The following is a 14710-nucleotide window of genomic DNA, read 5'->3' on the forward strand; positions in this document are numbered from 1 at the left end:
TCTGAGTCCTGTCCTCGGCTGGGGCCCGCAGGGCCTCGGGGCCGAGATGTGAGGGCCCAAAGTTGGGCCGGTAATATCGTGGGGGAGGGGCCCGGGGTCACGGGACCTCGGTTCCTGGTAGAGGTGCCCTAGTGGGTCTAGAATGCAGTGGAACGGGTCCTCTGTGGCACTTGCACTGGAAACCCGGGGCCTCCAAAAATCTCAATGCCAGCTTGTCAGGGGAAAAAAGAGTACTTTCTGACCTCTGAGCAGCCCAAGAGGTGCAGTATGACTACTACTTCCAAATTTGTATCTGTTCAATGGATACAAATAGATACAAATTGGGAAGTGAGGTTAGGGGCTGGGTGAAGCACTCCCCTCTAGCCCCCCATTGAACTGCATCGGCACCCTATTGGTCCTCACAATACTGCAGCAAAGAGCATTTTGTCCTCCCACCAGCAGGTGGTGAATGTGAGTCACCCGTCTGCACACAGGAGGGAGGGGGGTCACATCCTGGAGGAGAGTAAGCACTTCCCCTTTTCAGTCAGCCGAGCACATGGTGAGGAGCAGAAGACGGCACGTTGTCTGGAGCCAGAGACGGACAGGCCACACTGCCAACACTTCCCCTGACATCCTGACAAGACTTGAGAGGAATAATTTGGACGTGAAGGACGACATTGGAGGTGAGTTTTGTCTGTTTTTCCATACTTTGAACATATTGTTTGGCTGCCACAGGCCACGTGCTAGCCTGAGCAGGCCATGTGCAGGCTAGTAGCTTAATTATGTGGCCTGCCATTTGCAACACTTTCTATGACTACTTTGTTCGTCTGCTGATTGCTCCAGACACAGCCCTGGATGTCCAAGCTGAGTTGTGTGTCTTCACACTCAGATACTCATCTCAGCTTGGACCTCCAGGCCCTGAAACAGAGCTTCCTGCCAGAAAAAGAGTTCTGTTCCCGGGTAAAGAGTTCCTCACCTCAGCCTGGAGCTCTGGGCCCCCGGAGCAGAGCCTCATGCCCAGAAAAAGAGCTCTGTTCCTGGGTCAGGTCCTCCAGATGTCCTTTATGGCACCTCCCGGGTCCAGGCAAGGACAACTTGAAGTGGCATTGTAAAAGATAGAAATCTGGTAGTCAATGTTAATAGATAGGAATCTGGTAGTCAATGTTAATAGATAGGAATCTGGAAGTCAATGTTAATAGATAGGAATCTGGTAGTCAATGTTAATAGATAGGAATCTGGAAGTCAATGTTAATAGATAGGAATCTGGAAGTCAATGTCAATAGATAGGAATCTGGAAGTCAATGTTTACGAATTTGGAAGTTATATGTCCAGAGGTTCTGGCCCGGACATCCTCCAGATACTGAGCTCTGCTACTTTGCCAACAGGTTCTTTTGAAGACTTAAATCTGTTCTCCCACCAGCCATTTTCCCCACAGGTCTAATGAGTCAGCGCACCCCTCTACCATCCCCTGCCTCCTCCTACTCCCCCAATACCTCGTCGACCAACACGAGCACCTTATCGAGCACAAGCCTGGAAACGAGTCCGGACAAACCGGGCCGGGAACCGGTTAAGATGAGTGAGGGGGCTGCCAGCCAGACCACCAAACAGCAGGCCCCTGATGGGGATGCCAACAACAACACCAAACCGGATGGCCCTAAACCGGATCGTAAAGTGGGTGAGGAAGACACCGTAAACACCACTGGACCATCGTGCCGCTATAAAACGCTTTCTGATCTGTCAAACTGGTTTGATGCAGAAGAGACTGGGGAAGCAGAAGGGCCGGTCCTCCAACCGGACTACAGAACGTTGCCGAGACGGGTCAAAGGTTCTGCCAAGAATCAGGGGTGGACCACCGAAAGCAGCCCTGATGCCGAACAAAACTCACCACCACTGCAGTCCCTTCATGAGCCCGAAGAGGGCCCGTACCACGTTCAGCCAGGTGGTCGACCAACCAGCCCCGTTCCAGTCGTTAAAGCAGGGGATGGAGGGTCAAAGAAAGATGGGAAAAGTTCTCGGTAGAGTCAAACATGACCCGGCCACAAATCCACTTTGGTGAGTGCAGTTTTCTTTAACTGTGACTTAGAAATACTCTGCATGTGCTATGAAATCTGCAAGGCCTTGATTTGAATCTGCATCATTACATACTTTGGTTGCTAGTCAATGTTAATAGATACAGTTTTGGAAGTCTTAGTTTTTCAATGTAAATAGATACAATTTTGGAAGTCAATGTTAATAGATACAGTTTTGGAAGTCTTAGTTTTTCAATGTAAATAGATACAATTTTGGAAGTCAATGTAAATAGATACAATTTTGGAAGTCTTAGTTTTTCAATGTAAATAGATACAATTTTGGAAGTCAATGTAAATAGATACAATTTTGGAAGTCTTAGTTTTTCAATGTAAATAGATACAATTTTGGAAGTCAATGTTAATAGATACAGTTTTGGAAGTCTTAGTTTTTCAATGTAAATAGATACAATTTTGGAAGTCAATGTAAATAGATACAATTTTGGAAGTCAATGTAAATAGATACAATTTTGGAAGTCAATGTAAATAGATACAATTTTGGAAGTCTTAGTTTTTCAATGTAAATAGATACAATTTTGGAAGTCAATGTTAATAGATACAGTTTTGGAAGTCAATGTAAATAGATACAATTTTGGAAGTCAATGTTAATAGATACAGTTTTGGAAGTCTTAGTTTTTCAATGTAAATAGATACAATTTTGGAAGTCAATGTTAATAGATACAGTTTTGGAAGTCAATGTTAATAGATACAGTTTTGGAAGTCTTAGTTTTTCAATGTAAATAGATACAATTTTGGAAGTCTTAGTTTTTCAATGTAAATAGATACAATTTTGGAAGTCTTAGTTTTTCAATGTAAATAGATACAATTTTGGAAGTCAATGTTAATAGATACAGTTTTGGAAGTCAATGTAAATAGATACAATTTTGGAAGTCAATGTTAATAGATACAGTTTTGGAAGTCTTAGTTTTTCAATGTAAATAGATACAATTTTGGAAGTCAATGTTAATAGATACAGTTTTGGAAGTCTTAGTTTTTCAATGTAAATAGATACAATTTTGGAAGTCAATGTTAATAGATACAGTTTTGGAAGTCTTAGTTTTTCAATGTAAATAGATACAATTTTGGAAGTCAATGTTAATAGATACAGTTTTGGAAGTCTTAGTTTTTCAATGTAAATAGATACAATTTTGGAAGTCAATGTAAATAGATACAATTTTGGAAGTCTTAGTTTTTCAATGTAAATAGATACAATTTTGGAAGTCAATGTAAATAGATACAATTTTGGAAGTCTTAGTTTTTCAATGTAAATAGATACAATTTTGGAAGTCAATGTTAATAGATACAGTTTTGGAAGTCAATGTAAATAGATACAATTTTGGAAGTCAATGTTAATAGATACAGTTTTGGAAGTCTTAGTTTTTCAATGTAAATAGATACAATTTTGGAAGTCAATGTTAATAGATACAGTTTTGGAAGTCTTAGTTTTTCAATGTAAATAGATACAATTTTGGAAGTCAATGTTAATAGATACAGTTTTGGAAGTCTTAGTTTTTCAATGTAAATAGATACAATTTTGGAAGTCAATGTTAATAGATACAGTTTTGGAAGTCTTAGTTTTACATGTAAATAGATACAATTTTGGAAGTCAATGTTAATAGATACAGTTTTGGAAGTCTTAGTTTTTCAATGTAAATAGATACAATTTTGGAAGTCAATGTTAATAGATACAGTTTTGGAAGTCAATGTTAATAGATACAGTTTTGGAAGTCTTAGTTTTTCAATGTAAATAGATACAATTTTGGAAGTCTTAGTTTTTCAATGTAAATAGATACAATTTTGGAAGTCAATGTTAATAGATACAGTTTTGGAAGTCTTAGTTTTTCAATGTAAATAGATACAATTTTGGAAGTCAATGTTAATAGATACAGTTTTGGAAGTCTTAGTTTTTCAATGTAAATAGATACAATTTTGGAAGTCAATGTTAATAGATACAGTTTTGGAAGTCTTAGTTTTTCAATGTAAATAGATACAATTTTGGAAGTCAATGTTGGTAGATATGATTTTGGAAGTCTTAGTTTTTCAATGTAAATAGATACAATTTTGGAAGTCAATGTTAATAGATACAGTTTTGGAAGTCTTAGTTTTTCAATGTAAATAGATACAATTTTGGAAGTCAATGTTAATAGATACAGTTTTGGAAGTCTTAGTTTTTCAATGTAAATAGATACAATTTTGGAAGTCAATGTTAATAGATACAGTTTTGGAAGTCTTAGTTTTTCAATGTAAATAGATACAATTTTGGAAGTCAATGTTAATAGATACAGTTTTGGAAGTCTTAGTTTTTCAATGTAAATAGATACAATTTTGGAAGTCAATGTTAATAGATACAATTTTGGAAGTCAATGTTAATAGATACAGTTTTGGAAGTCTTAGTTTTTCAATGTAAATAGATACAATTTTGGAAGTCAATGTTAATAGATACAGTTTTGGAAGTCTTAGTTTTTCAATGTAAATAGATACAATTTTGGAAGTCAATGTTAATAGATACAGTTTTGGAAGTCTTAGTTTTTCAATGTAAATAGATACAATTTTGGAAGTCAATGTTAATAGATACAGTTTTGGAAGTCTTAGTTTTTCAATGTAAATAGATACAATTTTGGAAGTCAATGTTAATAGATACAGTTTTGGAAGTCTTAGTTTTTCAATGTAAATAGATACAATTTTGGAAGTCAATGTTAATAGATACAATTTTGGAAGTCAATGTTAATAGATACAGTTTTGGAAGTCTTAGTTTTTCAATGTAAATAGATACAATTTTGGAAGTCAATGTTAATAGATACAGTTTTGGAAGTCTTAGTTTTTCAATGTAAATAGATACAATTTTGGAAGTCAATGTTAATAGATACAGTTTTGGAAGTCTTAGTTTTTCAATGTAAATAGATACAATTTTGGAAGTCAATGTTAATAGATACAGTTTTGGAAGTCTTAGTTTTTCAATGTAAATAGATACAATTTTGGAAGTCAATGTTAATAGATACAGTTTTGGAAGTCTTAGTTTTTCAATGTAAATAGATACAATTTTGGAAGTCAATGTTGGTAGATATGATTTTGGAAGTCTTAGTTTTTCAATGTAAATAGATACAATTTTGGAAGTCAATGTTAATAGATACAGTTTTGGAAGTCTTAGTTTTTCAATGTAAATAGATACAATTTTGGAAGTCAATGTTAATAGATACAGTTTTGGAAGTCTTAGTTTTTCAATGTAAATAGATACAATTTTGGAAGTCAATGTTAATAGATACAGTTTTGGAAGTCTTAGTTTTTCAATGTAAATAGATACAATTTTGGAAGTCAATGTTAATAGATACAGTTTTGGAAGTCTTAGTTTTTCAATGTAAATAGATACAATTTTGGAAGTCAATGTAAATAGATACAATTTTGGAAGTCTTAGTTTTTCAATGTAAATAGATACAATTTTGGAAGTCAATGTAAATAGATACAATTTTGGAAGTCTTAGTTTTTCAATGTAAATAGATACAATTTTGGAAGTCAATGTTAATAGATACAGTTTTGGAAGTCTTAGTTTTTCAATGTAAATAGATACAATTTTGGAAGTCAATGTAAATAGATACAATTTTGGAAGTCAATGTAAATAGATACAATTTTGGAAGTCAATGTAAATAGATACAATTTTGGAAGTCTTAGTTTTTCAATGTAAATAGATACAATTTTGGAAGTCAATGTTAATAGATACAGTTTTGGAAGTCAATGTAAATAGATACAATTTTGGAAGTCAATGTTAATAGATACAGTTTTGGAAGTCTTAGTTTTTCAATGTAAATAGATACAATTTTGGAAGTCAATGTTAATAGATACAGTTTTGGAAGTCAATGTTAATAGATACAGTTTTGGAAGTCTTAGTTTTTCAATGTAAATAGATACAATTTTGGAAGTCTTAGTTTTTCAATGTAAATAGATACAATTTTGGAAGTCTTAGTTTTTCAATGTAAATAGATACAATTTTGGAAGTCAATGTTAATAGATACAGTTTTGGAAGTCAATGTAAATAGATACAATTTTGGAAGTCAATGTTAATAGATACAGTTTTGGAAGTCTTAGTTTTTCAATGTAAATAGATACAATTTTGGAAGTCAATGTTAATAGATACAGTTTTGGAAGTCTTAGTTTTTCAATGTAAATAGATACAATTTTGGAAGTCAATGTTAATAGATACAGTTTTGGAAGTCTTAGTTTTTCAATGTAAATAGATACAATTTTGGAAGTCAATGTTAATAGATACAGTTTTGGAAGTCTTAGTTTTTCAATGTAAATAGATACAATTTTGGAAGTCAATGTAAATAGATACAATTTTGGAAGTCTTAGTTTTTCAATGTAAATAGATACAATTTTGGAAGTCAATGTAAATAGATACAATTTTGGAAGTCTTAGTTTTTCAATGTAAATAGATACAATTTTGGAAGTCAATGTTAATAGATACAGTTTTGGAAGTCAATGTAAATAGATACAATTTTGGAAGTCAATGTTAATAGATACAGTTTTGGAAGTCTTAGTTTTTCAATGTAAATAGATACAATTTTGGAAGTCAATGTTAATAGATACAGTTTTGGAAGTCTTAGTTTTTCAATGTAAATAGATACAATTTTGGAAGTCAATGTTAATAGATACAGTTTTGGAAGTCTTAGTTTTTCAATGTAAATAGATACAATTTTGGAAGTCAATGTTAATAGATACAGTTTTGGAAGTCTTAGTTTTACATGTAAATAGATACAATTTTGGAAGTCAATGTTAATAGATACAGTTTTGGAAGTCTTAGTTTTTCAATGTAAATAGATACAATTTTGGAAGTCAATGTTAATAGATACAGTTTTGGAAGTCTTAGTTTTTCAATGTAAATAGATACAATTTTGGAAGTCAATGTTAATAGATACAGTTTTGGAAGTCTTAGTTTTTCAATGTAAATAGATACAATTTTGGAAGTCAATGTTAATAGATACAGTTTTGGAAGTCTTAGTTTTTCAATGTAAATAGATACAATTTTGGAAGTCAATGTTAATAGATACAGTTTTGGAAGTCTTAGTTTTACATGTAAATAGATACAATTTTGGAAGTCAATGTTAATAGATACAGTTTTGGAAGTCTTAGTTTTTCAATGTAAATAGATACAATTTTGGAAGTCAATGTTAATAGATACAGTTTTGGAAGTCTTAGTTTTTCAATGTAAATAGATACAATTTTGGAAGTCAATGTTAATAGATACAGTTTTGGAAGTCTTAGTTTTTCAATGTAAATAGATACAATTTTGGAAGTCAATGTTAATAGATACAGTTTTGGAAGTCTTAGTTTTTCAATGTAAATAGATACAATTTTGGAAGTCAATGTTGGTAGATATGATTTTGGAAGTCTTAGTTTTTCAATGTAAATAGATACAATTTTGGAAGTCAATGTTAATAGATACAGTTTTGGAAGTCTTAGTTTTTCAATGTAAATAGATACAATTTTGGAAGTCAATGTTAATAGATACAGTTTTGGAAGTCTTAGTTTTTCAATGTAAATAGATACAATTTTGGAAGTCAATGTTAATAGATACAGTTTTGGAAGTCTTAGTTTTTCAATGTAAATAGATACAATTTTGGAAGTCAATGTTAATAGATACAGTTTTGGAAGTCTTAGTTTTTCAATGTAAATAGATACAATTTTGGAAGTCAATGTAAATAGATACAATTTTGGAAGTCAATGTTAATAGATACAGTTTTGGAAGTCTTAGTTTTTCAATGTAAATAGATACAATTTTGGAAGTCAATGTTAATAGATACAGTTTTGGAAGTCTTAGTTTTTCAATGTAAATAGATACAATTTTGGAAGTCAATGTTAATAGATACAGTTTTGGAAGTCTTAGTTTTTCAATGTAAATAGATACAATTTTGGAAGTCAATGTTAATAGATACAGTTTTGGAAGTCTTAGTTTTTCAATGTAAATAGATACAATTTTGGAAGTCAATGTTAATAGATACAGTTTTGGAAGTCTTAGTTTTTCAATGTAAATAGATACAATTTTGGAAGTCAATGTTAATAGATACAATTTTGGAAGTCAATGTTAATAGATACAGTTTTGGAAGTCTTAGTTTTTCAATGTAAATAGATACAATTTTGGAAGTCAATGTTAATAGATACAATTTTGGAAGTCAATGTTAATAGATACAGTTTTGGAAGTCTTAGTTTTTCAATGTAAATAGATACAATTTTGGAAGTCAATGTTAATAGATACAGTTTTGGAAGTCAATGTTAATAGATACAGTTTTGGAAGTCAATGTTAATAGATACAGTTTTGGAAGTCTTAGTTTTTCAATGTAAATAGATACAATTTTGGAAGTCTTAGTTTTTCAATGTAAATAGATACAATTTTGGAAGTCAATGTTAATAGATACAGTTTTGGAAGTCTTAGTTTTTCAATGTAAATAGATACAATTTTGGAAGTCAATGTTAATAGATACAGTTTTGGAAGTCTTAGTTTTTCAATGTAAATAGATACAATTTTGGAAGTCAATGTTAATAGATACAGTTTTGGAAGTCTTAGTTTTTCAATGTAAATAGATACAATTTTGGAAGTCAATGTTGGTAGATATGATTTTGGAAGTCTTAGTTTTTCAATGTAAATAGATACAATTTTGGAAGTCAATGTTAATAGATACAGTTTTGGAAGTCTTAGTTTTTCAATGTAAATAGATACAATTTTGGAAGTCAATGTTAATAGATACAGTTTTGGAAGTCTTAGTTTTTCAATGTAAATAGATACAATTTTGGAAGTCAATGTTAATAGATACAGTTTTGGAAGTCTTAGTTTTTCAATGTAAATAGATACAATTTTGGAAGTCAATGTTAATAGATACAGTTTTGGAAGTCTTAGTTTTTCAATGTAAATAGATACAATTTTGGAAGTCAATGTTAATAGATACAATTTTGGAAGTCAATGTTAATAGATACAGTTTTGGAAGTCTTAGTTTTTCAATGTAAATAGATACAATTTTGGAAGTCAATGTTAATAGATACAGTTTTGGAAGTCTTAGTTTTTCAATGTAAATAGATACAATTTTGGAAGTCAATGTTAATAGATACAGTTTTGGAAGTCTTAGTTTTTCAATGTAAATAGATACAATTTTGGAAGTCAATGTTAATAGATACAGTTTTGGAAGTCTTAGTTTTTCAATGTAAATAGATACAATTTTGGAAGTCAATGTTAATAGATACAGTTTTGGAAGTCTTAGTTTTTCAATGTAAATAGATACAATTTTGGAAGTCAATGTTAATAGATACAATTTTGGAAGTCAATGTTAATAGATACAGTTTTGGAAGTCTTAGTTTTTCAATGTAAATAGATACAATTTTGGAAGTCAATGTTAATAGATACAGTTTTGGAAGTCTTAGTTTTTCAATGTAAATAGATACAATTTTGGAAGTCAATGTTAATAGATACAGTTTTGGAAGTCTTAGTTTTTCAATGTAAATAGATACAATTTTGGAAGTCAATGTTAATAGATACAGTTTTGGAAGTCTTAGTTTTTCAATGTAAATAGATACAATTTTGGAAGTCAATGTTAATAGATACAGTTTTGGAAGTCTTAGTTTTTCAATGTAAATAGATACAATTTTGGAAGTCAATGTTGGTAGATATGATTTTGGAAGTCTTAGTTTTTCAATGTAAATAGATACAATTTTGGAAGTCAATGTTAATAGATACAGTTTTGGAAGTCTTAGTTTTTCAATGTAAATAGATACAATTTTGGAAGTCAATGTTAATAGATACAGTTTTGGAAGTCTTAGTTTTTCAATGTAAATAGATACAATTTTGGAAGTCAATGTTAATAGATACAGTTTTGGAAGTCTTAGTTTTTCAATGTAAATAGATACAATTTTGGAAGTCAATGTTAATAGATACAGTTTTGGAAGTCTTAGTTTTTCAATGTAAATAGATACAATTTTGGAAGTCAATGTAAATAGATACAATTTTGGAAGTCAATGTTAATAGATACAGTTTTGGAAGTCTTAGTTTTTCAATGTAAATAGATACAATTTTGGAAGTCAATGTTAATAGATACAGTTTTGGAAGTCTTAGTTTTTCAATGTAAATAGATACAATTTTGGAAGTCAATGTTAATAGATACAGTTTTGGAAGTCTTAGTTTTTCAATGTAAATAGATACAATTTTGGAAGTCAATGTTAATAGATACAGTTTTGGAAGTCTTAGTTTTTCAATGTAAATAGATACAATTTTGGAAGTCAATGTTGGTAGATATGATTTTGGAAGTCTTAGTTTTTCAATGTAAATAGATACAATTTTGGAAGTCAATGTTAATAGATACAGTTTTGGAAGTCTTAGTTTTTCAATGTAAATAGATACAATTTTGGAAGTCAATGTTAATAGATACAGTTTTGGAAGTCTTAGTTTTTCAATGTAAATAGATACAATTTTGGAAGTCAATGTTAATAGATACAGTTTTGGAAGTCTTAGTTTTTCAATGTAAATAGATACAATTTTGGAAGTCAATGTTAATAGATACAGTTTTGGAAGTCTTAGTTTTTCAATGTAAATAGATACAATTTTGGAAGTCAATGTTAATAGATACAATTTTGGAAGTCAATGTTAATAGATACAGTTTTGGAAGTCTTAGTTTTTCAATGTAAATAGATACAATTTTGGAAGTCAATGTTAATAGATACAGTTTTGGAAGTCTTAGTTTTTCAATGTAAATAGATACAATTTTGGAAGTCAATGTTAATAGATACAGTTTTGGAAGTCTTAGTTTTTCAATGTAAATAGATACAATTTTGGAAGTCAATGTTAATAGATACAGTTTTGGAAGTCTTAGTTTTTCAATGTAAATAGATACAATTTTGGAAGTCAATGTTAATAGATACAGTTTTGGAAGTCTTAGTTTTTCAATGTAAATAGATACAATTTTGGAAGTCAATGTTAATAGATACAATTTTGGAAGTCAATGTTAATAGATACAGTTTTGGAAGTCTTAGTTTTTCAATGTAAATAGATACAATTTTGGAAGTCAATGTTAATAGATACAGTTTTGGAAGTCTTAGTTTTTCAATGTAAATAGATACAATTTTGGAAGTCAATGTTAATAGATACAGTTTTGGAAGTCTTAGTTTTTCAATGTAAATAGATACAATTTTGGAAGTCAATGTTAATAGATACAGTTTTGGAAGTCTTAGTTTTTCAATGTAAATAGATACAATTTTGGAAGTCAATGTTAATAGATACAGTTTTGGAAGTCTTAGTTTTTCAATGTAAATAGATACAATTTTGGAAGTCAATGTTGGTAGATATGATTTTGGAAGTCTTAGTTTTTCAATGTAAATAGATACAATTTTGGAAGTCAATGTTAATAGATACAGTTTTGGAAGTCTTAGTTTTTCAATGTAAATAGATACAATTTTGGAAGTCAATGTTAATAGATACAGTTTTGGAAGTCTTAGTTTTTCAATGTAAATAGATACAATTTTGGAAGTCAATGTTAATAGATACAGTTTTGGAAGTCTTAGTTTTTCAATGTAAATAGATACAATTTTGGAAGTCAATGTTAATAGATACAGTTTTGGAAGTCTTAGTTTTTCAATGTAAATAGATACAATTTTGGAAGTCAATGTAAATAGATACAATTTTGGAAGTCAATGTTAATAGATACAGTTTTGGAAGTCTTAGTTTTTCAATGTAAATAGATACAATTTTGGAAGTCAATGTTAATAGATACAGTTTTGGAAGTCTTAGTTTTTCAATGTAAATAGATACAATTTTGGAAGTCAATGTTAATAGATACAGTTTTGGAAGTCTTAGTTTTTCAATGTAAATAGATACAATTTTGGAAGTCAATGTTAATAGATACAGTTTTGGAAGTCTTAGTTTTTCAATGTAAATAGATACAATTTTGGAAGTCAATGTTAATAGATACAGTTTTGGAAGTCTTAGTTTTTCAATGTAAATAGATACAATTTTGGAAGTCAATGTTAATAGATACAATTTTGGAAGTCAATGTTAATAGATACAGTTTTGGAAGTCTTAGTTTTTCAATGTAAATAGATACAATTTTGGAAGTCAATGTTAATAGATACAATTTTGGAAGTCAATGTTAATAGATACAGTTTTGGAAGTCTTAGTTTTTCAATGTAAATAGATACAATTTTGGAAGTCAATGTTAATAGATACAGTTTTGGAAGTCAATGTTAATAGATACAGTTTTGGAAGTCAATGTTAATAGATACAGTTTTGGAAGTCTTAGTTTTTCAATGTAAATAGATACAATTTTGGAAGTCTTAGTTTTTCAATGTAAATAGATACAATTTTGGAAGTCAATGTTAATAGATACAGTTTTGGAAGTCTTAGTTTTTCAATGTAAATAGATACAATTTTGGAAGTCAATGTTAATAGATACAGTTTTGGAAGTCTTAGTTTTTCAATGTAAATAGATACAATTTTGGAAGTCAATGTTGGTAGATATGATTTTGGAAGTCTTAGTTTTTCAATGTAAATAGATACAATTTTGGAAGTCAATGTTAATAGATACAGTTTTGGAAGTCTTAGTTTTTCAATGTAAATAGATACAATTTTGGAAGTCAATGTTAATAGATACAGTTTTGGAAGTCTTAGTTTTTCAATGTAAATAGATACAATTTTGGAAGTCAATGTTAATAGATACAGTTTTGGAAGTCTTAGTTTTTCAATGTAAATAGATACAATTTTGGAAGTCAATGTTAATAGATACAGTTTTGGAAGTCTTAGTTTTTCAATGTAAATAGATACAATTTTGGAAGTCAATGTTAATAGATACAATTTTGGAAGTCAATGTTAATAGATACAGTTTTGGAAGTCTTAGTTTTTCAATGTAAATAGATACAATTTTGGAAGTCAATGTTAATAGATACAGTTTTGGAAGTCTTAGTTTTTCAATGTAAATAGATACAATTTTGGAAGTCAATGTTAATAGATACAGTTTTGGAAGTCTTAGTTTTTCAATGTAAATAGATACAATTTTGGAAGTCAATGTTAATAGATACAGTTTTGGAAGTCTTAGTTTTTCAATGTAAATAGATACAATTTTGGAAGTCAATGTTAATAGATACAGTTTTGGAAGTCTTAGTTTTTCAATGTAAATAGATACAATTTTGGAAGTCAATGTTAATAGATACAATTTTGGAAGTCAATGTTAATAGATACAGTTTTGGAAGTCTTAGTTTTTCAATGTAAATAGATACAATTTTGGAAGTCAATGTTAATAGATACAGTTTTGGAAGTCTTAGTTTTTCAATGTAAATAGATACAATTTTGGAAGTCAATGTTAATAGATACAGTTTTGGAAGTCTTAGTTTTTCAATGTAAATAGATACAATTTTGGAAGTCAATGTTAATAGATACAATTTTGGAAGTCAATGTTAATAGATACAGTTTTGGAAGTCTTAGTTTTTCAATGTAAATAGATACAATTTTGGAAGTCAATGTTAATAGATACAGTTTTGGAAGTCTTAGTTTTTCAATGTAAATAGATACAATTTTGGAAGTCAATGTTAATAGATACAGTTTTGGAAGTCTTAGTTTTTCAATGTAAATAGATACAATTTTGGAAGTCAATGTTAATAGATACAATTTTGGAAGTCAATGTTAATAGATACAGTTTTGGAAGTCTTAGTTTTTCAATGTAAATAGATACAATTTTGGAAGTCAATGTTAATAGATACAGTTTTGGAAGTCTTAGTTTTTCAATGTAAATAGATACAATTTTGGAAGTCAATGTTAATAGATACAGTTTTGGAAGTCTTAGTTTTTCAATGTAAATAGATACAATTTTGGAAGTCAATGTTAATAGATACAGTTTTGGAAGTGAGTGGTTTTACATGTAAGTAGATACAATTTTGGAAGTCAATGTTAATAGATACAGTTTTGGAAGTGAGTGGTTTTTCAATGTAAATAGATACAAAATTGGAAGTCAGGTTTAATACATCTTAATTTGCATTTTCCGTGTTAATGGAAAACTTTCCCTTTTTGTCTTCTTTTTTCCAACTAGTCCCCATTCGGTACTTCCAGCCGGCATCGGAGCCATCCGGTGTCCCTATTGCACCCATGTCCTCGTGTTCCAAGTGGTGCTGTATCCGATTGTTCCAGGACGATGAAAATTGCCCTCTGTGTTGCAGTCCAATAAATAAATGCCACCTTTCTTATGCCAGCTCAACAAAAATTGCCCTGTGTTGCAGTTCAATAAATAAATGCCACCTTTCTTACACCAGTTCAACAAAAATTGCCCTCTGTGTTGCAGTTCAATAAATAAATGCCACCTTTCTTACACCAGTTCAACAAAAATTGCCTTCTGTGTTGCAGTTCAATAAATAAATGGCACCTTTTTTATGCCAAGTTTAACAGTTGTGATTCTTCTCTCTGTTTTGAAATGTTAACTCTTAGTTGAATGAGCCCTCTCTCTGTTGACTTTATGTGGGAGAGAGGGACAGGGTACATTATTCCAATATCAATAGAAATTGGGAAGTCAATATCAATAGCTAACAATTAAGTCCATATTAATCAATGTAAATAGCTACAAATTTGGAAGTCCAGTGTCAGTACACACAAATTTGGAAGTCCAATGTAAATAGATATGAATTTGGAAGTCAATGTTAGCAGATACAGTTTT

General features: G+C 30.1%; 1 protein-coding gene across 1 annotated transcript; it reads left to right on the top strand.

Annotated features, from left to right (window-relative positions):
* Nucleotides 1-358: 358 nt before the first annotated feature.
* Nucleotides 359-14362, top strand: LOC306764017 (uncharacterized protein). The gene is made up of 4 exons (XM_079251013.1): nt 359-662; nt 1400-1654; nt 1736-2031; nt 14093-14362. The coding sequence occupies exons 1-3, from the start codon at nt 536-538 to the stop codon at nt 1996-1998; spliced, it is 645 nt and encodes a 214-aa protein (XP_079107139.1). The 5' UTR covers nt 359-535; the 3' UTR covers nt 1999-2031; nt 14093-14362.
* Nucleotides 14363-14710: the final 348 nt, after the last annotated feature.

The sequence above is a fragment of the Telmatherina bonti genome, assembly GCF_933228915.1.
Source record: "Telmatherina bonti genome assembly, chromosome: 2".
NCBI classification, from domain to species: domain Eukaryota; kingdom Metazoa; phylum Chordata; class Actinopteri; order Atheriniformes; family Telmatherinidae; genus Telmatherina; species Telmatherina bonti.

Coding starts and splice junctions, on each gene's coding strand:
- LOC306764017 (XM_079251013.1), top strand. CDS start 536: ATGGTGAGGAGCAGAAGACGGCACGTTGTCTGGAGCCAGAGACGGACA. Junction 663..1,399: donor CGTGAAGGACGACATTGGAG/GTGAGTTTTGTC, acceptor TTCTCCCACCAG/CCATTTTCCCCACAGGTCTA. Junction 1,655..1,735: donor TAAACCGGATCGTAAAGTGG/GTGAGGAAGACA, acceptor GGTTTGATGCAG/AAGAGACTGGGGAAGCAGAA.